The sequence below is a fragment of the Hyperolius riggenbachi genome, chromosome 9 (assembly GCF_040937935.1).
Source record: "Hyperolius riggenbachi isolate aHypRig1 chromosome 9, aHypRig1.pri, whole genome shotgun sequence".
Taxonomy (NCBI): Eukaryota; Metazoa; Chordata; class Amphibia; order Anura; family Hyperoliidae; genus Hyperolius; species Hyperolius riggenbachi.
The window spans coordinates 163,590,588-163,615,203 of NC_090654.1; the positions used below are offsets into that span (position 1 = coordinate 163,590,588).

Here is a 24,616-nt window from a genome sequence, read left to right on the forward strand (position 1 = left end):
CTCAGTCCTGACTCAGACAGGAAGTGACTACAGTGTGACCCTCACTGATAAGAAATTCCAACTATAAAACACTTTCCTAGCAGAAAATGGGCTTCTGAGAGCAAGAAAGCGGTAAAAAAAAGGGGAATTTATTATCAGTGAGGGTCACACTGTAGTCACTTCCTGTCTGAGTCAGGACTGAGTCAGCCACTTACATACCTGATATTTAACTCTTTCAGGCAGAGAAAGAAAAAAAGGAACACAGCATAGTTATCTGTGTGTTAGGCACTGTACATACACATGTCTATCTCATTATGTCACATTTCAGTTGTGGTATCCTTTAAAGAGACTCTGTAACATGAAAAACATCCCCTGGGGGGTACTCACCTCGGGTGGGGGAAGCCTCGGGATCCTAATGAGGCTTCCCACGCCGTCCTCTGTCCCACGGGGGTCTCGCCGCAGCCCTCCGAACAGCCGGCGACTGTGCCGACTGTCAGTTCAATATTTACCTTTGCTGGCTCCAGCGGGGGCGCTGTGGCGACTTTCGGCACGGAAATAGACGGAAATACCCGATCTCCGTCGGGTCCGCTCTACTGCGCAGGCGCCGGAAACTTGCGCCTGCGCAGTAGAGCAGACCCGACGGCGATCGGGTATTTCCGCCTACTTCGGCGCCGACAGCCATCAGAGCGCCTGTGCAGGAGCCAGGAAGGTAAATATTACGTCACCGCTGTACGGAGGGCTACAGCGAGACCCCCGAGGGACGCAGGACGGCGTGGGAAGCCTCATTAGGATCCTGAGGCTTCCCCCACCCGAGGTGAGTACCCCCCAGGGGCCGTTTTGTCGTTACAGTTCCTCTTTAAGATCCATCAGGTTGGATGAAAAGCGTTGGTGCACAGACATTTTAAGATCTCTCCAGAGATAGTCAATCGGATTCAAGTCTGGGCTTTGTCCTGAAGCTACTCCTTTGATATCTTGGCTGTGTGCTTCATTGTCCTGCTGAAAGACAAACTGTTGTCCCAGTCCAAGAGCACTCCAGATCAATTTTTATCCCGAATGTACAAGACCTTTAGAACAAACAAATTGGCCATTGACACCATTTCATCCTGGTCCAACTATTCATTTCTTTATTGCATAATTTTCCTCAACATACAAAAATGCTCCTCCTAGGAACCAATACACAAGACAGAATTAAAACCTTTTTCTGCACAGAAATCAAATCAAAAGTTACAAACTAGGAGCCATCCCGCATTCCCCGTATTTGACGCATTTTCATCCAGGATGTCCCTGTACATTGCTACAGTCCTCTCTCCCTTTATCCTGAATAGTCTCCCAGTTCCTACTGCTGAAAAACATCCCAATAGCATGATGCTGCTACCACCATGCGTCACTGTAGGAATGTTATTGGCCTGGTGATGAGCGGTGACTGGTGTCCTCGATGCCTCGAGTCCTTCAGGTGCCTTTTCGCAAACTTCAGGCAGGCTGCCATAAGCCTTTTACTAAGGAGTGGCTTCAGTCTGCTCACTCTACCATACAGGCCAGATTGATGGATTGTTGCAAGGATGGTTGTCGTTCTGGAAGTTTCTCCTCTCTCCACAGAGGACCTCTGACAGAGTTACCATGGGGATCTTGGACACCTCCCTGACTAAAGCCCTTCTCCCTCGATCTCTCAGTTTAGATGGCTGGCCAGCTCTAGGAAGAGTCCTGGTGGTTTTAAACTTCTTCCACTTATGGACGATGGAGGCCACTGTGCTCATTGGGACCTTCAAAAGCAGTAGAACATTTTCTGTAACCTTCACCAGATTTGTGCCTTGAGACAATACTGTCTCGGAGGTCTTAAGACAATTCCTTTGACTTCATGTTTGGCTTGTGCTCTGACATGAATTGTCAACTGTAGGACCTTACATAGACAGCAACTGAGAGCAACTGATTAAATGTAAAAAGGGGCCAAAGCCGCATTGTCACCATCAGTTTCCCACATCCATGAGACATCTGCAGAGTGCAGCCCTCAACCAACCAACTAGGTGACCTCTGTGGGACAGGTGTGCTTTAACAATTGAACATTAGCAGCATCATATCAGCAGCTGCCCCACCTCATTCTTGATAAACTCCTCCACTCTGCAGCACAAACACACTACCTGTGGCCCGAAGAAGAATTCATTCAACCTGGGACTCCAGTGCTCTGCTTCCCCTCCGACCGCTCTCTTGGTTTCAAACCACCGGCTTACTCCATGCCCGGCCTAAAGCGGCAGTGAGATTGGGTGCACACAAAAAGGGCAGAAGTGCTGGACTTTGATCCCTACATGGAATTTCTGCCCGCTGAGACCTCCAGCGCACACACACATGGAGAACCGTCTGGCCCGACGTGAAGAACAGCCCATTTCTCCACAATAGCACAAGCCAGAAGCAGTACTCTGCTTCCTCCCTCCTATGCCATGTACCTACTCTATGCACAACAGCACGGCCCAAAGCAAGACTCATTCAAGCTGGGACTCCATTGCTCGGCCTCCCCTCTGCCTGCACTCTTGTTTTCGGACCCCAGCTGCCTCCATGCCTGGCCCGAAGCGGCAGCAAGATTGGGTTCACGCAGAGGGTAGAATCGCTGGACTTGAATCTCCAGGGGGGAGCGGCATGGGACTCAGAACAGCAGAAGTAGTGGTATAGAGTACCACGCAGGTGGAGACGGAGGGAACACAAGCCTGATGACTCAGAGCGGAGGCTTCAGTAGGAGAAGGACTGGAACGCACCATTAGGGTTAGGTGAGATCTTCTGCTGCACTCTGCAGTAGCATGGGCATATACATTATTCTTACATGTGGACCGAAAGACGCACTGACTTTTTCCCCCCATTTTGGGAGGAGAGAAAGCGTGTCTTATGGTCCAAAAAATATGGTAATCAATTTTGAAATAAGGCTATAACATAAAATATGGAAAAAGTTAATACTTTCCGGATGCACTGTATATATGATCACGGACCAAGGGAGACCAATCAAATCAAAGACTCCCAGAGCCAATGTACATTTTCCTCACATATAGAGGATCTTATGTAAAACTGCAGCCTTAATCTTAAACCAATAAGATCTTGCTCACCTGGTTAAAAATATTTCAGTCTTTCAAAAAAAAAAAAAATATATATATTAGATGCCCAAAACTTAATAAAGTTTATTATCACTCTTCTTAGATCTGTTTTAATACTCTTTCATTTGCCAGATGATAATATTGCATACATAATGAGAAACCTCTCCTGTGACAAAACTCTGTGGTAAAAAAAAATTTGACTGATTTTAGGGACCCTGTCTCATTCTTTAAAGGGAACCTGAGGTGAGAGGCATGTGGAGGCTGCCATATTTATTTCCTTTTAAACATCAATTACCTGGCTGTCACGCTTACCTGGCTGTCTGAATCACACACCTGAAACAAGAATGTGGCCAATAGCAAGACTTCAGTCAAGGCACCTAGTGACCTTCCTACTTTTTCCTGGGACTAAAGTTAGAAGTATTAGAAGCAGTGGATCAGTAGGGCAACAGGACAATTTGCACAATTTGCAGTGCTTAAAAGAAAGTAAATATGCCAGCCTCCAAATCCCTCTCACTTAAAAAGTATACCTGAGATGAATACCATAATGAGGATAAAGAAGCACCCAGGGGTTAAACGGAGTTAAAACCAACAGTAAAAATGATACACGAGTTGGCTTACCTCAATACGGACATTCTCATAGGAAAAAAGAGAATTTTATTTTTGTACAGACAATGGGTTTCACGGGTCTAAGCCAGCTTCCTCAGGCCAATAAGAGTGCCAGAGTATGTAGAGGCAGTATGCATGGAGCGCTTCATGCATACTGGCTCTACATACTCTGGTCCTCTTATTGGCCTGAGAAAGCGGGCTAAGAGCCGTGAAATGCATTGTCTGTGCAAAAATAAAATTTTCCTTTTTCCTAGGAGAATGTCCTTATTGAGGTAAGCCACCTCATTTATCGTTTTTACTGTTGTCTTTAACTTTATAAGCGCCTGGGCGTTTTTTTTTTTATCCTCGTGCTTAGTCACAAACACACACACACACACACACACACACAGTGGGTGAGGTTCAAAAAACAGACCACGATTGAAGCAGTTGTTGGGCTTGATTCACTATGCGGTGCTAACCTACTTAGCACATCTAAAGTCTTTAGGCGCGCTAACCAGGGTGCTAAGTAGGTTAGCACCGGTTTTCTCAATCAGATCGCACGCTAAGTGCCGCGCGCAAAGTTTTGCGCGTGCAAAGTCCTATGCGCGCGCTAAGTCCCATAGGCTTTAATGGGCACTTCGCGCGTAAAGTTTTACGTTCATAAAGTTTTGCGCGCGTAAAGTTTTGCGCGCGAAAAGCTCATTTAGACGTGCTAAGGGGGTTTTCACAAGCTTGCTAACAGTTAGCACCGCTTTATGAATCAAGCCCCTTGTCTTTTAAAGAAGAAGCAACTGCCACCAGTCCCAGTCTGGGACACCCCAAGTGGAGACTGGTTCATTATCTCCACCTGCTCCCAGTGGTCAGTTGCCCCCAGAGCCCACCTATGTGAGTGGCCCTTTTATCATATTGTTTTCAGTGTTACTGCCATACCACACCATTTGGGCTCCCGATTTTTTTTCTCTTCCCTCCAGGGTGTCCCGACACCCCATCCACTGTGTCTCCGGTACCATACTTACCTGGGTCTTCCTTAAGCTCCCTTGAGGCCGCTCAGTCCCTTGTCTCCCTGAGTGGCTTCTGTCACATAAAGTACTGCCCGGTAGCCTGGCCAAGTTGCGCATGCAGGGCGTGACCCTGTGCACTCCCCGGCACCAGGAACGCAATGGGCCCGTGCGCATGCATAATGAAGAGCAACTTGGTCAGGCTACTGGGCCATACTGCAGGGGACAGGAGCCATCTGGGGAGACGGCGAGGAACTGAGCGGCCTCAAGGGGGCTTAAGGAAGCCGCAGGTACCGTAAGTATGGTATTTGAGATGTCTTTCATCTCAGGTTCACTTTAATTTCTCCAGGATATAAATCAATTTATATATGTCAATGCAGAGAGTTCCTGAAAAAAATCATTACACCCATTTCTAGGAATGCATTTTAACTTCAAAAAAAATTTCATAGGCATACGGACAAAAAAAGGTTTCATTCCACATAGTCAAAATCTCTGGTTGCATTCAACAACATGATCTCTAGCATTATCATGATTTATCTTGGTGTGCACTAACGTTTGATAGTAATTGATGACTATCCGGACATAAAGCCAGATACGTCCGGAAATCTATTCTTTAAAATCACCCGATATAGTCTCAGAGCTAAAAAGGTAGGATTTTATAGTCGATGTTTGCCAGCAAAATAGGTCTATATGCCAAACAGTCAAATCTTTTGATGTTTTTAACAAACTGATATCATATAGTAATGAGGGGATTTATTATATTTTTTTGGGCTTCCTTACGCACCATAAGCAATTGTGTTCTTGCTGTATATATGCAGTTCTTACACATATTATATATATATATATATATTTTTATTATTTTTTTCGACAGGGGCGCTGCTAGGATCCTAAGGGATCTGGAGCACTTTTGGGCACTGCAGCCAGAAAATGGGTGCGGCCACACACCAGAATGTGGGTGTGGTCATGGTTGGAGCTAAATTTATATGAACTTAACAGCAGTCTAAGTAGGCCTGCCCAGCAAAATGTTGGATGAAGCTTCCTCTTCAAAAAAACAAAAATGCAGCATATCACATAGACAGTGTCACTTAACCACTTGAGGACCGTAGGCTTTACCCCCCCTTAAGGATCAGACCCTTTTTCTCCATTCAGACCACTGCAGCTTTCACGGTTTATTGCTCGCTCATACAACCTACCACCGAAATGAATTTTGGCTCCTTTTCTTGTCATTAATAAAGCTTTCTTTTGGTGCTATTTGATTGCTGCTGCGATTTTTACATTTTATTATATTCATCAAAAAAAAAAAAAAAAAGACATGAATTTTGTCAAAAAAATGATTTTTTTAACTTTCTGTGCTGACATTTTTCAAATAAAGTAACATTTCTGTATACAGTGGTGTGAAAAACTATTTGCCCCCTTCCTGATTTCTTATTCTTTTGCATGTTTGTCACACTTAAATGTTTCTGCTCATCAAAAACCGTTAACTATTAGTCAAAGATAACATAATTGAACACAAAATGCAGTTTTAAATGATGGTTTTTATTATTTAGTGGGGGAAAAAATTCAAAACCTACATGGCACTGTGTGAAAAAGTGATTGCCACCCTTGTTAAAAAATAACTTAACTGTGGTTTATCACACCTGAGTTCAATTTCTGTAGTCACTCCCAGGCCTGATTACTGCCACACCTGTTTCAATCAAGAAATCACTTAAATAGGAGCTATCTGACACAGAGAAGTAGACCAAAAGCACCTCAAAAGCTAGACATCATGCCAAGATCCAAAGAAATTCAGGAACAAATGAGAACAAAAGTACTGTAATTGAGATCTATCAGTCTGGTAAAGGTTATAAAGCCATTTCTAAAGCTTTGGGACTCCAGCGAACCACAGTGAGAGCCATTATCCACAAATGGCAAAAACATGGAACAGTGATGAACCTTCCCAGGAGTGGCTGGCCGACCAAAATTACCCCAAGAGCGCAGAGAAAACTCATCCGAGAGGCCACAAAAGGCCCCAGGACAACATCTAAAGAACTGCAGGCCTCACTTGCCTCAATTAAGGTCAGTGTTCACAACTCCACCATAAGAAAGAGACTGGGCGAAAATGGCCTGCATGGCAGATATCCAAGGCGCAAACCACTTTTAAGCAAAAAGAACATTAAGGCTTGTCTCAATTTTGCTAAAAAAAAACCCATCTCAATGATTGCCAAGACTTGTGGAAAAATACCTTGTGGACCGCCGAGACAAAGGTTGAACTTTTTGGAAGGTGCGTGTCCTGTTAAATCTGTCATAGAAGTAACACAGCATTTCAGCAAAAGAACATCATACCAACAGTAAAATATGGTGGTGGTAGTGTGATGGTCTGGGGTTGTTTTGCTGCTTCAGGACCTGGAAGGCTTGCTGTGATAGATGGAACCATGAATTCTACTGTCTACCAAAAAATCCTGAAGGAGAATGTCCAGCCATCTGTTCGTCAACTCAAGCTGAAGCGATCTTGGGTGCTGCAGCAGGACAATGACCCAAAAGACACCAGCAAATCCACCTCTGAATGGCTGAAGAAAAACAAAATTAAGACTTTGGAGTGGCCTAGTCAAAGCCCTGACCCGAATCCTATTGAGATGTTGTGGCATGACCTTAAAAAGGCAGTTCATGCTAGAAAACCCTCAAATAAAGCTGAATTACAACAATTCTGCAAAGATGAGTGGGCCAAAATTCCTCCAGAGCGCTGTAAAAGACTTGTTGCAAGTTATCGCAAACGCTTGATTGCAGTTATTGCTGCTAAGGGTGGCCCAACCAGTTATTAGGTTCAGGGGGCAATTTCTTTTTCACACAGGGCCATGTAGGTTTTGAGTTTTTTTTCTTACTAAATAATAAAAACCATCATTTAAAACTGCATTTTGTGTTCAATTATGTTATCTTTAACTAATGGTTAACCACCCTGGCGTTCTGATTAAATCGCCAGGACGGCTGCGGGAGGGTTTTTTTTTAAATAAAAAAAAAAACTATTCCATGCAGCCAACTGAAAGTTGAGGGCGCTCCGGAGGCGTTCTTCCGATCGCCTCCGGCGGCCAGAAGTAACACGGAAGGCCGCAATGAGCGGCCTTCCGTGTTTCGCTTACCTCGTCGCCATGGCGACGAGCGGAGTGACGTCATGGACGTCAGCCGACGTCCTGACGTCAGCCGCCTCCGATCCAGCCCTTAGCGCTGGCCGGAACTGTTTGTTCCGGCTACGCTGGGCCCGGGCGGCTGGGGGGACCCTCTTTCGCCGCTGCACGCGGCGGATCGCCGCGCTGCAGCGGCGATCAGGCAGCACACGCGGCTGGCAAAGTGCAGGCTGCGTGTGCTGCTTTTTATTTCATTAAAATCGGCCCAGCAGGGCCTGAGCGGCAGCCTCCGGACCTCGTCTAGACCGCTCAGGTGGTTAATGGTTTTTGATGAGCAGAAACATTTAAGTGTGACAAACATGCAAAAGAATAAGAAATCAGGAAGGGGGCAAATAGTTTTTCACACCACTGTACATGCAGCACGAAAAATGTGGACAAACCTGTTTTTGATTTAAAAAAAAAAACCCATTCAATTCTATATTTATTGGTTTGGGTAAAAGTTATAGCGTTTATAAACTATGGTGCAAAAAGTGAATTTTCCCATTTTGGCCTCGATTCTTAAACAGCAGTGCGATAAAAAAAATCTTATCGGAAAAATACCGCACTCGGTATTTTCCCGGTCTGTGTGCTAATTCATAAAGATTTCCCCAGCTGCCCTTGGAGGTCGGTAAATTACCGCAGCCCATTGAGCGGTAGAGTAGAGCAGTGTCCTGATTCCCTCTTTGCCCTGCAGAAATGAATCACACAGACGGTTCTCTCTGGCTCTCTCCACTGATGACTCAAACAGACTTCGGATCTCTGCACTTTTGCATTCATCAGCGCTGTCAGAGCTGTCGGTAACTTGTTATCCCCTCACTAGAAGTGTCGGTAACTACCGCCAGGCTTACCGCTTGTTGAAGGCTTTATGAATTGACATTTGCTGACAATTTACTGACATGTGTTGTCGGTAACTGCAGCCAAGTCGGTAATTTATCTCCCTGGTCGGTAATGTCAGCTTTTCATGCGGTAACAGCCTTTATGAATTGACATTTTGCTAAGTGGTCGGTAAAGTCTGCTGTTTTCAGCATTACCGCATGAGGTAATGCTTTAAGAATCGAGGCCTTTGTAGCATCTCTGACTTTTCTGACCACCTGTCATGTTTCATGAGGGGCTAAAATTCCAGGATAGTATAAATACCCCCCAAATTACCCCATTTTGGAAAGAAGACATCCCAAAGTATTCACTGAGAGGCATAGTGAGTTCATAGAAGATATTTTTTGTCACAAGTTAGCGGAAAATGACAGTTTGTGACAAGAAAAAAAAAATGAAATCTGCCACAGACTCACCATGCCCCTCTCTGAATACCTTGAAGTGTCTACTTTCCAAAATGGGGTCATTTGTGGGGTGTGTTTACGGTCCTCGCATTTTGGGGGGTGCTAATTTGTAAGCACCCCTGTAAAGCCTAGAGGTGCTCATTGGACTTTGGGCCCCTTAGCGCAGTTAGGCTGCAAAAAAGTGCCACACGTGGTATTGCTGTACTCAGGAGAAGTAGTATAATGTGTTTTGGGGTGTATTTTTACACATACCCATGCTAGGTGGGAGAAATATCTCTGTAAATGACAATTGTTTGATTTTTTTTTTTTTATTATTTATTTTTTTTACACACACACACACACACACACACACACACACACACACACACACACACACACACACACACACACACACACACACACACACACACACACACACGTCCATTTACAGTGATATTTCTCCCACTCAGCATGGGTATGTGTAAAAATACACCCCAAAACACGTTATACTACTTCTCCTGAGTACAGCGATACCACATGTGTGGCACTTTTTTGCACCCTAAATGCACTAAGGGGCCCAAAGTCCAATGAGTACTTTTAGGATTTTACAGGTCATTTTTCTTTCAAGACTACTCCTCACGGTTTAGGGCCCCTAAAATGCCAGGGCAGTAAAGGAACCCCACTAATGACCCCATTTTAAAAAGAAGACACCCCAAGGTATTCCGTTAGGAGTATGGCAAGTTCATAAAAGATTTTATTTTTTTGTCACAAGTTAGCGGAAAATGATTGTAATTGTTTTTTTTTCACAACGTGTCATTTTCCACTAACTTGTGACAAAAAATAAAATCTATGAACTCACCATACTCCTAACAGAATACCTTTGGTTGTCTTCTTTCTAGAATGGGGTCATTTGTGGGGTTCCTATACTGCCCTGACATTTTAGGGGCCCTAAACCGTGAGGAGTAGTCTTGAAACCAAAATGTCGCAAAATGACCTGTGAAATCCTAAAGGTACTCACTGGACTTTGGGCCCCTTAGCGTACTTAGGGTGTAAAAAAGTGCCACACATGTGGTACCGCCGTACTCAGGAGAAGTAGTATAATGTGTTTTGGGGTGTATTTTTACACATACCCATGCTGGGTGGGAGAAATATCTCTGTAAATGACAATTGTTTGATTTTTTTTTTATTTTTTTTTTACACACAATTGTCATTTACAGAGAGATTTCTCCCACCCAGCATGGGTATGTGTAAAAATACACCCCAAAACACATTATACTACTTCTCCTGAGTACGGCGATACAACGTGTGACACTTTTTTTGCAGCCTAGGTGCGCTAAGGGGCCCAACGTCCTATTCACAGGTCATTTTGAGGCATTTGTTTTCTAGACTACTCCTCATGGTTTAGGGCCCCTAAAATGCCAGGGCAGTATAGGAACCCCACAAGTGACCCCATTTTAGAAAGAAGACACCCCAAGGTATTCCGTTACGGGTATGGCGAGTTCATAGATTTTATTTTTTTGTCACAAGTGAGTGAAAAATGACACTTTGTGAAAAAAAATAAAAATTAATTTCCGCTAACTTTTGACAAAAAATAAAATCTTCTATGAACTCGTCATACACCTAACAGAATACCTTGGGGTGTTTTTTTCTAAAATGGGGTCACTTGTGGGGTTCCTATACCGCCCTGGCATTTTACGGGCCCAAAACCGTGAGTAGTCTGGAAACCAAATGTCTCAAAATGACTGTTCAGGGGTATAAGCATCTGCAAATTTTGATGACAGGTGGTCTATGAGGGGGCGAATTTTGTGGAACCGGTCATAAGCAGGGTGGCCTTTTAGATGACAGGTTGTATTGGGCCTGATCTGATGGATAGGAGTGCTAGGGGGGGGGGGGGGTGACAGGAGGTGATTGATGGGTGTCTCAGGGGGTGGTTAGAGGGGAAAATAGATGCAATCAATGCACTGGGAAGGTGATCGGAAGGGGGATCTGTGGGTTTGGCCGAGTGATCAAGAGCCCACACGGGGCAAATTAGGGCCTGATCTGATGGGTAGGTGTGCTGGGGGGGTGACAGGAGGTGATTGATGGGTGTCTCAAGGTGTGATTAGAACTGGGAATAGATACAAGCAATGCACTGGCGAGGTGATCAGGGCTGGGGTCTGAGGGCGTTCTGAAGGTGTGGGCGGGTGATTGAGTGCCCTAGGAGCAGATAGGGGTCTAATCTGATGGGTAGCAGTGACAGGGGGTGATTGATAGGTAATTAGTGGGTTTTTAGGGTAGAGAACAGATGTAAACAATGCACTTGGGAGGTGATCTGACGTCGGATCTGCGGGCGATCTATTGGTGTGGGTGGGTGATCAGATTGTCCGCAAGGGGCAGGTTAGGGGCTGATTGATGGGTGGCAGTGACAGGGAGTGATTGATGGGTGATTGACAGGTGATCAGTGGGTTATTACAGGGGGGAATAGAGGCATACAGTACACAAGGGGGGGGGGGGGTTATCAGGAGGGAGCAGGGGCATTTTTGGGAATAAAAGAAAATTAATATATATATATATAATATATATATATATATATATATATATATATATATATATATATATATATATATATATCAATCAAACAGGGGTCTGGGGGGTGCTGTGGGCGATCAGGGGGCGGGGGGGGGGGGGGGGAAATCAGTGTGCTTGGGTGCAGACTAGGGTGGCTGCAGCCTGCCCTGGTGGTCCCTCAGACACTGGGACCACCAGGGCAGGAGGCAGCCTGTATAATAGGCTTTGTATACATTACAAAGCCTATTATACGCATTGATCGACGGAATTCTGTATTCCTCCGCCCGCTGGCGCTGCTAAGTGGCCGGCGAGCTGGAGGCTAAATCCCCGGCCATCGATCCCCGGTGGAGGATCGCGTCACGGATGACGCGATCGCTCCGCCCATGCCCGTACAAGGACTGCCGCCTCTTGTACATGCGGCGGTCCTTGCGGGATCCACTTTCCGGCCGCCCCTGTGCAGTGGGCGGTCGGCAAGTGGTTAAACACAACTAGGCAGAGTCACCTGGCTTCTGTGCTGACAGTACTGGCTTTCTGCTGAGTGGGCTGGCCTGCCGCCAGGTTATCTGGCAGTTCCCCAATAGCATTCCCTGACCTTCTAATGGACCCCCACCGATGCTCCCATGGGCCTCCCATTGAGGCACCACTCTGTTTGGGAGACATCCGGAGCACCCCAGAACAAATCCAGGGCACGTGCCTCTGATCTTTGGGGCTAGCAACGCGCCCAAAGCCTTAAGCCTTGAACACACTAGAGGATTCTTGAAAGTACAGCTGCCCGATTCCCCATGATGCATCTGCAGGCAATCAGCTTGGTGAATGATCTTGGCCGAGCACAAGCCAAGGGCATTGTTCACCTACTCACCCTGCCTGAACTGTGCCGCTCTTAAGTGAGCCGGACCCTCGGCCCTTCTCCATAGCAACAGAATGTGTCCCAAGCCTAGAGTGCTATACATTCTTAGTGGTAAAAACCAGGCTCCTTTCATAGTAGACTGATAGTTTACTTATATAAGTGGTTTCTCCAGTCAACAACTTATTTTACACTATAAATGCTGCTGTGCAGTTTACAGTCATGTTTAATGTACAGTACACAAGTCCATCAGATACTGCACAGAACCAGTGCCTGATATTCCTACTTATGTGTTGCAGTGCAGTGTGCTCCAAGAATGAACTGCTGTATGCATTTTAGTCCACAGCACAGCATTCAATGTGATAGAATGAGGTCAGTGCCCTAGCAGAGAGTAACGCAGAAGCTGTATGTTGCTATAGAGCACATGGCTACCTGCATTGTCTAATGTGACAACCATTTTATTTAAAAGATTTGATCTTAACAAGAGGTTCAACAAGTAAATAAACAGAGGTTTCACATTTTTTAAACAAAACTAGTTTCAGAAGATCTTTAAACAGTGCAGCTATGTTACTCGGTTTATTAAGCCTGGTATCTTTTTAAACACAAGAAGAGCGAACACCAGGGGCGTTTCTAGGTCACTGGGAGATCTGGGTACACGAGTGGGATGCACCGATCGGTGAATCAGAGTGTGGCTATGCACAGCAGCGTGCATCAGTGCAATCCTACATTATACAGGGCGCAGCAGCCTGTTTTAACTCAGCGATCTGGCTACAAGGTAAATAACAGGCATGAGTCAATATTGATAGGAGTGGAGGTTGATGGCCACACCCTGAATGGGAGGGTGATCCTTGACATCACAAACATATAAATACCCATCATTCAATGGGCACTTCAGCTCTGACTTCAGCGATTTGCTGCTGGGGGATACTGTGGTGGTGGGCGATTCTCTATTATTTTCTGCACGTTATGCTCCTGACGAAATCTGAATAAGTTGAAACATGTCAAGCACTGTTAGCAGTGTAAATATGTATTGCACTCCCTAATCCTTGTATATACCCCTGGCTGCAACAATCACATGTGTGAGGGTAACTTTCAGTGATTATTGCATGTGCAGAAAGTTGACATACTCAAGTAATTCTGTCAGCCCCACTTTAGCCGTGTCAGTTATCACTAAAAATCTGGGTATTTTCTAACCCCAAACATCATTGGTATTATACCACAAACAACACCTGTGCGTCTACACCCAGGTTTGCAGGGCTAGCTACACCCCAAGGACTGTGTCTAGGCATGCAGTCGTCTGCACACTATACATGCGTATTATGAGCAATTGGGTTGGGGGGGGGGGGGGGTTGAGCAAAGACAGTCATCTGGAGTTTGCAAAAGGCATCAGGTTGTGTTCTCTAATTTTATAATAAACGTGGATACAGTCTTTTAGACTCAAGATACTAATGTGTCGAGATCTGCGACACCATTATACAATTGAGGAACTTTGAGCCATTATTGACTCCCGTGTTGCATCATATACGTTTCCTGTATGCTTGTCGGCATTGTTTGTTTGTTTGTTTAACATTATCAGGACCAGCAAATCAGAACCTTACAAATCTAACAGCTGATCAAACTGATCACATGCTTCTCCATGAGTTCTAAGCAGGGCCATCCCTACTGCTTATGTCCCCAATGGGGAGCATGCATATCACTTCTATCCCTGTGATCTCCTTGCCATGAATATGAACCTTGGGGCCCTGAAGACAGGAAAGAAAGAACAGTAATAACATGATTGGCTTCTGTTTTCCACTCAGAAATTGCGGCTGTCTCCACCCTTGTTGCAGAAATTCACAAACTGTTGATGTAAAAGTGAAGAATAAACCCAGCAAAACCATGTCACAAAAGTTTCTAGCTTCTGTCAGCACAGTCACACTACTTCAGCATTTTAACCTGGAGTCATTTTTTAACATTTTCCTAGAGAAAAAAAAAAAAAAAAACACACACACACACACACACACACACACACACATTTTAAGAGCTTTATAACAGACGCCAGTTACTCACCTGGTGCTTTTTCCAGCCTCTAAAGTCCTTCTGGTCCCTCGCTGTCACTGCACGTTGTTTCATTCCTCCCCTTTCCCCCTGAAAGCCAGGCAACCCGTCCAGTCACCGGCTACTGAGCATACGTGGTCCCAGCTGTGCAACTCTTCAATCACACTACCATTGCCACAAGAGTTGTGCGCATGTGCAGTAGCAATTTTTACTTAGCACAGAATGCTCCTGGCCATGCAAACGTCATGGAGGAGGTATGCGGCATAAAGCTGCGAACAAAGCTGTGTATGCAGTGGTTGAAGGGCCATAGCAGCTGAACGGCGCAGCAGGGAATGATGGTGAGGGAAAAGAAGGCCTTCAGGGGTCTGGAAAAAGGTGAGTAACTGGCACTTAAAATTTACTTTAAGTAGCAGAAGGTCTCTGGATGGTCCAGAGGCTTTCCAAATTTCCCTTGAGCCCAGCACTTCTGCCCTGGATCCTCTTCTAGCTTGTGGTTACAGTCCGGTCCAAATACACTCTTCTCAGTCCTGGCCAGGCACAGGTAAGGTCTGCACACGTCTAGTAAATTGAAAGGGGGAAAAAAATCCATGCACCAGCAGCTTCATGTGTGAACCTTCCTCACACATACCTAGTATGGAAAAGCTTGTACTAGGATGGGAATGCGGCCACAAGCATCACATTCAACAAGGTCTCATCATATATATGGAAAGAGACCCAATGCTGTAAAGGTGGCCTGTAACAGACTTCCATCTACTGAGTTAAATATCTATTTTTGTTTTATTTCAGTGGACCCAAACTAAAATCTGGTCGTAGTAGGAAGATAGCTGGCACTACAGCTTGATGCAAACCAGAAGTAAGGGAAGTCGCCGAGAACGCCACTCCTCTCCAGCCAGTAATATCAGCGTGATCTGGCCTGGTGCAGTAGATACTTGTACATAGAAAAAAGGAAGGAGGAGAGAAAGCTGGCACTGTTGTCACTTGCTCTTTAATTAGATAACTTCAACAGGTTACATATTGTACATCACTTAAGAATTTAAATAGACATACCATGGATCATGGTGTGGATCAGGGGTGGTGTGGATCGTGGCGGTGGGTGCTTGGGTGAAATAGCCTGATGACTGTTTTGCACAAGCTGTGCGTCTACATAGAGGAAGGCTATTTCACCCAAGCACCCACCACCACGATCCACACCACCCCTTATGGTATGTCTACTTCAATTCTTATAAGTGATGTACAATATGTAAACTGTTAAAGTAACCCGTTGACAGTAAAGCATAACTTTCATTAAGTGTATTCTTCACTGTATGCAACTCAACAGTGGTAAACCGTGCAGTGCAACTTTTCCATTCCTGTTTTTACAGGTAGCACAAGGCAACTCCCACTGTGAATATAGCCTAATTGTAGACTGTCGCCTCTCCCCCAGAAGGTATCCTGCCAAGGTAGGATCATGTTATATGCTGGGGCAACTACTTCATGGGTGTTATAATTTAAGTAGGCCTCAGTTATTTGGACTGAGTTAGTCAAAAAGGCTTGGGGAGCAGACCTGCCCTTTAAGGGGATTTTCTCTTAGAGAGAAAGTCTTCAGTTCTGTCAGAACTAGAACATACCAAGAAGCTGTTCTATGGACAAGGCCACAGGTCTCCCTGACCTGTGCATGTACACCACTATAACAATAAACATCAGCCATATTTACTAAACACCACATTCTTGTATGTATGTCCAAAGCCGCATTGAATATTAATCGAGTAGGTGTGTATGACACCACGAGTGGGTCCACCAATAGTCTGATCTAGGGGATGGCGAAGATGATGTCATATTTAACTCTTTCCTAGTCGGTATTAAAGCCCGAGTGAGCGATGGGAGCTCACTCTGCTTCTTACTTTCACACTAGCTCTAAATGTTGACTGGAACCTCTAAGTATTTCATTATTTTCTGTAATCTGATATAATTATGCTGTACATAGGTAGTCTAGTGTAACGTAGGTTAGAAAGAAGGTACCTGATTGACTTCAGCAGGAAGTTTAATCAAGCTTGTAACGCAACATGAAGATTGGCGTGGCTAGAATATGATGAACTGTATCTATCTGTATTTCTGTTTCCTGAATAAATAACGTGAATATTGAAGAAGCCTGAGAAAGTCTATCTCCTGCTTGCTGTGTTGAGAGTCAAGTTATCTCACAGTCCGTGAGACGCAACTATAAGAAGTTGCTGGTGCCGGAAAAAGGTGATTAGAACAGTTTATAACAATGGGCTCCCAGATTCGCAAAGGCAAACAAAAAATTAGAGAAAACTGGTTTGTACTTTTCATACATGTGTTTTTGAAGCTTGTAATGCTGTATGTGCAAATATGGGTATAGGGGTATTTTTTATTTATTTTTTGGTTCATCTTTAAAGTAAGCTTTAAATACCCCAGAAAGAAGTGAACTGCATTCTTACCATAGCAGCAAATGACCGTCTGCAAATTCGACCAAAATGGCTTCTAGAGGGGGCTGAGCAGATTAGTGTGGAGGGGGGTTGAGTTGACAATTTGTATATGCAGGGACAGCATTGGTGGGCTGGGTAGAAGCTGCCAGGAAGGGCAGGGTTTAAAGCAATCCTGTATGTTTTTAAAAGCAAAAAGTTAGATTCTTGTATCAGGAGAGGAATCCTCCAGAGGCTTCCCCCATTTAGGGCCAGTTAGCCATTACAGTGCTGTGTCCTCTTGAAGCTCGTGGCCAGGCTCCCATATGAAAACAAGTGCGGCCACACTGCAGTAGCATGGCATGAACCTGCTCAGACATAGGAAGAAAAAAGCAAAGCCTGATTGGGTCCATGTTACTGCCCATGCCCAAGCAGTCAACAAGGAAGTGCAAATGCAGCAAGCAATGGCGTCTTCGGCTGGGTGCAAAACACATATTCTTGTTAAAAAAGGCCTGGGGGTAGAGTAAGATACGATCCTGGTTGGTAGGTTGTTCACTTAAATATATGATAACTGTGTGGTTCTTTCCTTTCTTTACAGAGATGTCACACCTGGCAGTGGTTCCTTTGCTGAAGGAGGTGGCTACAGTGGATGGAGAGGAGAAGAAAGTTGGGCAATATCTCTGGACACCGGTGGAGGCAAAATGTTTTGGTCGTTTTTTTTGGTTACCAGGCATGGTGTCCAGGGTGGGTGGTTTAAGGTGGATGCATGTAAGCCAAGGTGCTCCCGAGACTTGGGCTGATGGAAGCCGCCGCCCCCCCCCCCCCCCCCCCCCCCCTCCCCGAAAACCTCTTTAACGTGGTTAGTGGTTGTTTGGTAGTTAGTGCATCATATGGGGAGGTAGGAACACTGCAGGGTCTTGGTATACAATGAGGCATCTTAACACCACTGTCTGTTTGCTTATTGCAGGTATGTGGCTCAGACCGCTCAAGCCAATAGATCAACATGATAGTCAAAAAATTTTTATGTTAGATTCTTTTTTCCCAAGTAAATTAAGATGGTAGCCTTCATTTTCCTTTCCTTCAAGTTCCCTTTAAGCAGTATATAAGATATTTTGGCACATTAGTATACTTCCTTTTAAAGCAAAGAGATAAAGGAAACTATTAAACAACAAAGACAGCGAACGTCTGGATCTTCGTAGTCTTATATATGGTATATGAAGAAAGGAGAAGGGGGGGGGGAAATCTTCCATCCTAGAGCTGCAGTCTGGAGTACTGAAAGCAGGCACTAAGTACAGACAATATAGTCTTTATATTACCAGAGAGGAATTTGTCAGCTAGATCCCTATACAAAGTCAGATGTCCAAGAGATGGCTATCGACACTCTAGCAAGGAGCAGAGCATGATAATTTACGAATCTCTGGCAGGGGCAACTGCATGCAAAATATTCCCAAAACTCTGATGGTGAACTAACCCAAAGCCAATACAGTACTTGTTTTCTGCTAGATTCTTAAGTTATACAACAGCTTCCTTTACCTCTCAGGGACTGGTGGGCAGATTTCCCTGTACATATAAATTCCCTGGTTAGCCTCTCTTACTTTGACCATAACATTATAAAGAAGCATTAGGTGAAGTATACTACCAGTTCTGCAACAAGATAGATAGTGGAGGAAGCCATTGGAACCTGCTTCCATAAATCGTGGAGCAAGTATTATGGCAATACTGTATTGTGAAACATGAAATAATGAACCATTATGGTAACTGCTATGCTAAAGAGAAATCTGTCATAATGATTTCTAAGCCATCCACTGTATGCACATATGTGTGTCCGTCCATACCGGACATGCCTCTTTCTACTGTGATTGGATCTGACGCTGATTGGATGACACGCATGATGTCCTGAGAGGTGGCGCATGTACTCCTGCCCTGCAAACAGCTAGTCACACAATATTCAACAGCTAAAAAGGAAACCTGAAGTGTGAGAAGTATGCAGGCATCCATTTTTACGCTGTTTACGCTGTTTAAAGGGAACCCGAGCAGAGAGGGATATGGAGACTACCATATTTCTTTCCCTGTAGACACAATGCCAGTTGCCTGGCAGCCCTGTTAATCTAGCTTGTTCCAGGAGTCAAAATCATGGAACAAGCATATGGCTAATCCAGGACCTTATCTGCACATTCTTGTTCAGGGTCTATGGCTAAAAGTATTAAAGGGGTTCTGTTGGGAGGGGGGGGGGTGTTGATAAAAACAGACACTTACATGGGGTTGCCCCCTGTAGCAGTAATGTCACATGCCGTCGTCCTCCTCCTCCAATCCCCTTTCTCCGCCACCGGCCCCGGTCTAGCGCAGCATGCCATCCAACTGCGGCTGCCGGGAACCGGCGGATCGGACTAGGACGGCGTGGGACATTACTGCTACAGGGGGTTGATAGAAGCCTCAGGTAAGTGTCTGTTTTTATTTGCAACAACCCCCCCCACAGAACCCCTTTAAGCTGCGTACTCAGTGAGCAACGGGTCCTGAGACACGACGGTCGCTATCGATGCCTCTTCCTGTCGGCGGGTTAAGCACGAGGTCACGCTACATGTCGGCACAAGCGAGACTTACAGCGGTACTTTGTGCGGTGTTGTCGTGTAAGTTGTAAGTTCTCATTCTACATGGAGGTGGTAAAATTGTACAATCATTAGCCAATCAAAATAGGATGATGCGTTCATGCCTTAACTCGCTTTGTTTTAGTACATCCTATATAATTCTAGTAATAAAAGCGTAAAAAAAAAAAAAGTAAAAAAAATTCAAAATTCACATCTCTTAAAGGGAACCCAAGGTGAGAGTGATATAGAGGCAGTCATATTTGCTTCCTTATAAACAATACCAGTTTCCTGGTTTCCTGATCCTGTGTCTCTAATACTTCTAGCCATAAGCCCTGAACAAGCATGTGCAGATAAGGTACTCAAGTTTTACTGGATTAGCCATATGCTTGTTCCATGGTTTTGAATCAGCCACTATTTATGCCAGAAGATTAACAGGGCTGCCCGGCAACTGACATTGTGTTTACAAGGAAAGAAATATGGCAGCCTCCCTGCCCCTCAACCACGGGTTCCCTTCAAAATCTAAGACAAAAGAAATACCGAGAGCCCAATATAGGGTAGTATGCAAAACAAGGGGTTGGAAATGAAAAGTATATAATGTATATACTCACAAATGTGGGTTACCTCCTAGGTAACCACTGTACAGGCAGGTGAGGAGATTAGACCTGTCCTCACTCAGGATTAAAAGTCGCTCTCTGTAGATAAGGAAATAAGGGGCAACACCCCTCCACCAGGGGTGGATATTGATACTGTTCACTCTTACATTATCCCTTCAAAATCTGTTGACTTTCATATTACATGGAAGTGGTTAAATTGGCCAATCATTAGTCACTCAAAATTGGATGTACGCACCCTAAAGCCTGGTATACACTTTCAATATGATTGGCCAATCACTGACCAATTTAACCATCTACAAGTATGATCACTGAGATGCTCAGTTATTTGCAAACCGCACGCAACTTGAATCTGAGACAAACAAATCAGCATCTACAGATTTTGTCTGGCTTCGCTATAGAACATGTTATCTGCACACTCTTTCAGGGTCAGAGACTCAGTAAAGCATCAGCTGTCCATATGTTCCAACATGATAGCAATATCAATTCAATCATATAATTGCAGCTTTAGAAACCTAAAACTAAGGCCACGTTCACAGAGGCGTGTTGCAGTGCAGTGTAAGGGCACTTGCACACTACATGCGATTCAAATTTGCGATTTTAGACACGATTTTACATGCTGCGTTTATCTTGTTTTGATTTTTTTTTTTTAAAAGTATGCTTCGCTGTGCCTGTCCTTGTCATCCAGGGAAAAATCGGAATCGCAAAACGGTTTTGTATTGTGCTGGGGGTCTTATGGTCACTTTGAAACATGGCTTACCACACTTGCAATGCACCACCTATGTTCACAGTGCAGTTGTAGTGTTGTGGTAAGACTGGCTGCGGTATAGTAAAGCACTGCATTGACAGGTAAAGTGAAGCATACTTTTTTTTATTCACTGTATGCAGTATGACTTTTTCGTTCCGTTGCATTTATGTTATATAGGGGAACAGAATGCAACGTCCCACTGTGACAATTTTCAATCAAATATCTATGGCTCATTGCTTTACAATGCAATTTTGCAGCTATTTTGGGGCCGAATGTAAAATACTCACCAGGTGTCCCAATGTCTGGCTTCCACCCAATAGCCCCACTCCCTAGCAAAAGAGGTCATAGGCTCTGAATGGAGCCAACAAAGCACCTATGACCTCTTCTGCTAGAGGGTAGGCCAGCGGTCGGAAGACAGACAACGGGACAACCAGTAAGTATAATAAAAAACTTTATTTAAAAAGAGGTAAAAACTCCCAAACGCAAGTTTGTAGTGCTGTATAGTTTACTCTACAGCGCTTTAAAAAAGCCAGGAATCGCAATCTCTCTAGGAATGGCTACAGCAATTACTAGTGGGTCCTGCCCTTAGACAGAACAAGGGCTGCAGGCAGAGGATCAGCATTACAGCCCCGACACCTGCAGGGAGAGGATCAGCATTACAGTCCCGACACCTGCAGGCGGAGGATCAGCATTACAGTCCCGACACCTGCAGGCGGAGGATCAGCATTACAGTCCCGACACCTGCAGGCGGAGGATCAGCATTACAGTCCCGACACCTGCAGGCGGAGGATCAGCATTACAGTCCCGACACCTGCAGGCGGAGGATCAGCATTACAGTCCCGACACCTGCAGGCGGAGGATCAGCATTACAGTCCCGACACCTGCAGGCGGAGGATCAGCATTACAGTCCCGACACCTGCAGGCGGAGGATCAGCATTACAGTCCCGACACCTGCAGGCGGAGGATCAGCATTACAGTCCCGACACCTGCAGGCGGAGGATCAGCATTACAGTCCCGACACCTGCAGGCGGAGGATCAGCATTACAGCCCCGACACCTGCAGGCGGAGGATCAGCATTGCAGCCCCGACACCTGCAGACGGAGGATCAGCATTACAGCCCCGACACCTGCAGACGGAGGATCAGCATTACAGCCCCGACACCTGCAGGGAGAGGATCAGCATTACAGCCCCGACACCTGCTGGCGGAGGATCAGCATTACAGCCCCGACACCTGCTGGCGGAGGATCAGCATTACAGTCCCGACACCTGCAGGCGGAGGATCAGCATTACAGTCCCGACACCTGCAGGCGGAGGATCAGCATTACAGTCCCGACACCTGCAGGCGGAGGATCAGCATTACAGTCCCGACACCTGCAGGCGGAGGATCAGCATTACAGTCCCGACACCTGCAGGCGGAGGATCAGCATTACAGTCCCGACACCTGCAGGCGGAGGATCAGCATTACAGTCCCGACACCTGCAGGCGGAGGATCAGCATTACAGTCCCGACACCTGCAGGCGGAGGATCAGCATTACAGTCCCGACACCTGCAGGCGGAGGATCAGCATTACAGTCCCGACACCTGCAGGCGGAGGATCAGCATTACAGTCCCGACACCTGCAGGCGGAGGATCAGCATTACAGTCCCGACACCTGCAGGCGGAGGATCAGCATTACAGTCCCGACACCTGCAGGCGGAGGATCAGCATTACAGTCCCGACACCTGCAGGCGGAGGATCAGCATTACAGTCCCGACACCTGCAGGCGGAGGATCAGCATTACAGTCCCGACACCTGCAGGCGGAGGATCAGCATTACAGTCCCGACACCTGCAGGCGGAGGATCAGCATTACAGCCCCGACACCTGCTGGCGGAGGATCAGCATTACAGCCCCGACACCTGCAGGCGGAGGATCAGCATTACAGCCCCGACACCTGCTGGCGGAGGATCAGCATTACAGCCCCGACACCTGCTGGCGGAGGATCAGCATTACAGCCCCGACACCTGCTGGCGGAGGATCAGCATTACAGCCCCGACACCTGCTGGCGGAGGATCAGCATTACAGCCCCGACACCTGCTGGCGGAGGATCAGCATTACAGCCCCGACACCTGCTGGCGGAGGATCAGCATTACAGCCCCGACACCTGCTGGCGGAGGATCAGCATTACAGCCCCGACACCTGCTGGCGGAGGATCAGCATTACAGCCCCGACACCTGCTGGCGGAGGATCAGCATTACAGCCCCGACACCTGCTGGCGGAGGATCAGCATTACAGCCCCGACACCTGCTGGCGGAGGAACAGCATTACAGCCCCGACACCTGCTGGCGGAGGATCAGCATTACAGCCCCGACACCTGCTGGCGGAGGATCAGCATTACAGCCCCGACACCTGCTGGCGGAGGATCAGCATTACAGCCCCGACACCTGCTGGCGGAGGATCAGCATTACAGCCCCGACACCTGCTGGCGGAGGATCAGCATTACAGCCCCGACACCTGCTGGCGGAGGATCAGCATTACAGCCCGGCCGACACCTGCTGGCGGAGGATCAGCATTACAGCCCGGCCGACACCTGCAGGCACAGGATCAGCATTACAGCCCAACACCTGCAGGCACAGGATCAGCATTACAGCCCAACACCTGCAGGCACAGGATCAGCATTACAGCCCAACACCTGCAGGCACAGGATCAGCATTACAGCCCAACACCTGCAGGCACAGGATCAGCATTACAGCCCAACACCTGCAGGCACAGGATCAGCATTACAGCCCAACACCTGCAGGCACAGGATCAGCATTACAGCCCAACACCTGCAGGCACAGGATCAGCATTACAGCCCAACACCTGCAGGCACAGGATCAGCATTACAGCCCTTTACCTAGCAGGAAAGAGCAATATTAGCCTCTGAGTTTCATCTCATTGCAGGTTTACTTTCATAAGTCGGGCAGTCAGCACAATATTCAGACTACTAGAAGAACCCAGTTATCGCTAAAACATTGAATAAGGTTGGACTGGCCCTTTAACGACTTGAAGGAAAGGCTTTAGCATCAGAGCTTGACACCGGTAATCTAGCAATAAGCAATGGGGTTTTTTTTTTTAATCAGGTCTGGGACTTCCCTGTGCACAGATCAAATTAGCCGGCTACACAGCTGTGCTAAACCAGATTTTTTTTTCCAGGGAATAAACTCCTATCGCCGATTTCCAGAAACAGAATGAGGAGCGGACAACACAGGTTAAATCACAGAGCACAAATCCGGTTTCCGAAAAGCAGCTTACAAACACATTTGATACAAAAGCAGAAAAAAAAAAAAAGTTTTCCAACTTACCATCTGCCCCTGGCTGAATATTGGATCTGGTCCCAGTCATCCTGCTCATAGTCCTCTGCCTTTCTGTGCAAGGATTTAACGCCTGAACTTCCAGCTTGCTTCTCTGTAATGCCTTCCTATGCGAGGAGAAAGCGGTGCCTCAACTGTGTGCTCTAAGTCTAAGCAAAGCCATTCCCCTCCAGATGATCAGTCTATTCAGAGCAGTCTTGTGCTGCTCATCACTGGGGAGGCTTGTCAGTCTCTCAAGCATACACCAGCCCACACTCCTCCTGTCCAATCACAAGTGTAGGGGAGGGCTATAGCAGCACCTAAGACTGTGTTATACATGACACAGTTCTATGCTAAGCTGGAAAATGTATACAGTATATGTATAACGGGATTTAACGCTGCATAAAACGCTTAGGCTTTGTTCACATCTAAAATCGAAATCGGAAACGCATGTGTTTTGCGATTTTGTAAGGGCCTGTACACACTGCTGCGCTTGCGTTGCGTTTTTAA

At 46.1% G+C, this 24,616-nt stretch overlaps 1 protein-coding gene across 1 annotated transcript in view; it reads right to left on the reverse strand.

Annotated features, from left to right (window-relative positions):
* The window catches only part of FGD3 (FYVE, RhoGEF and PH domain containing 3), a 411,633-nt gene extending 387,306 nt beyond the window's left edge, over window positions 1-24,327 (reverse strand). Inside the window, exon 1 of the mRNA XM_068253640.1 lies at window positions 24,119-24,327. Coding sequence (XP_068109741.1) covers window positions 24,119-24,167 — 49 coding nt within the window. The 5' untranslated portion in view covers window positions 24,168-24,327. The remainder of the gene's footprint in view (window positions 1-24,118) is intronic.
* Window positions 24,328-24,616: the final 289 nt, after the last annotated feature.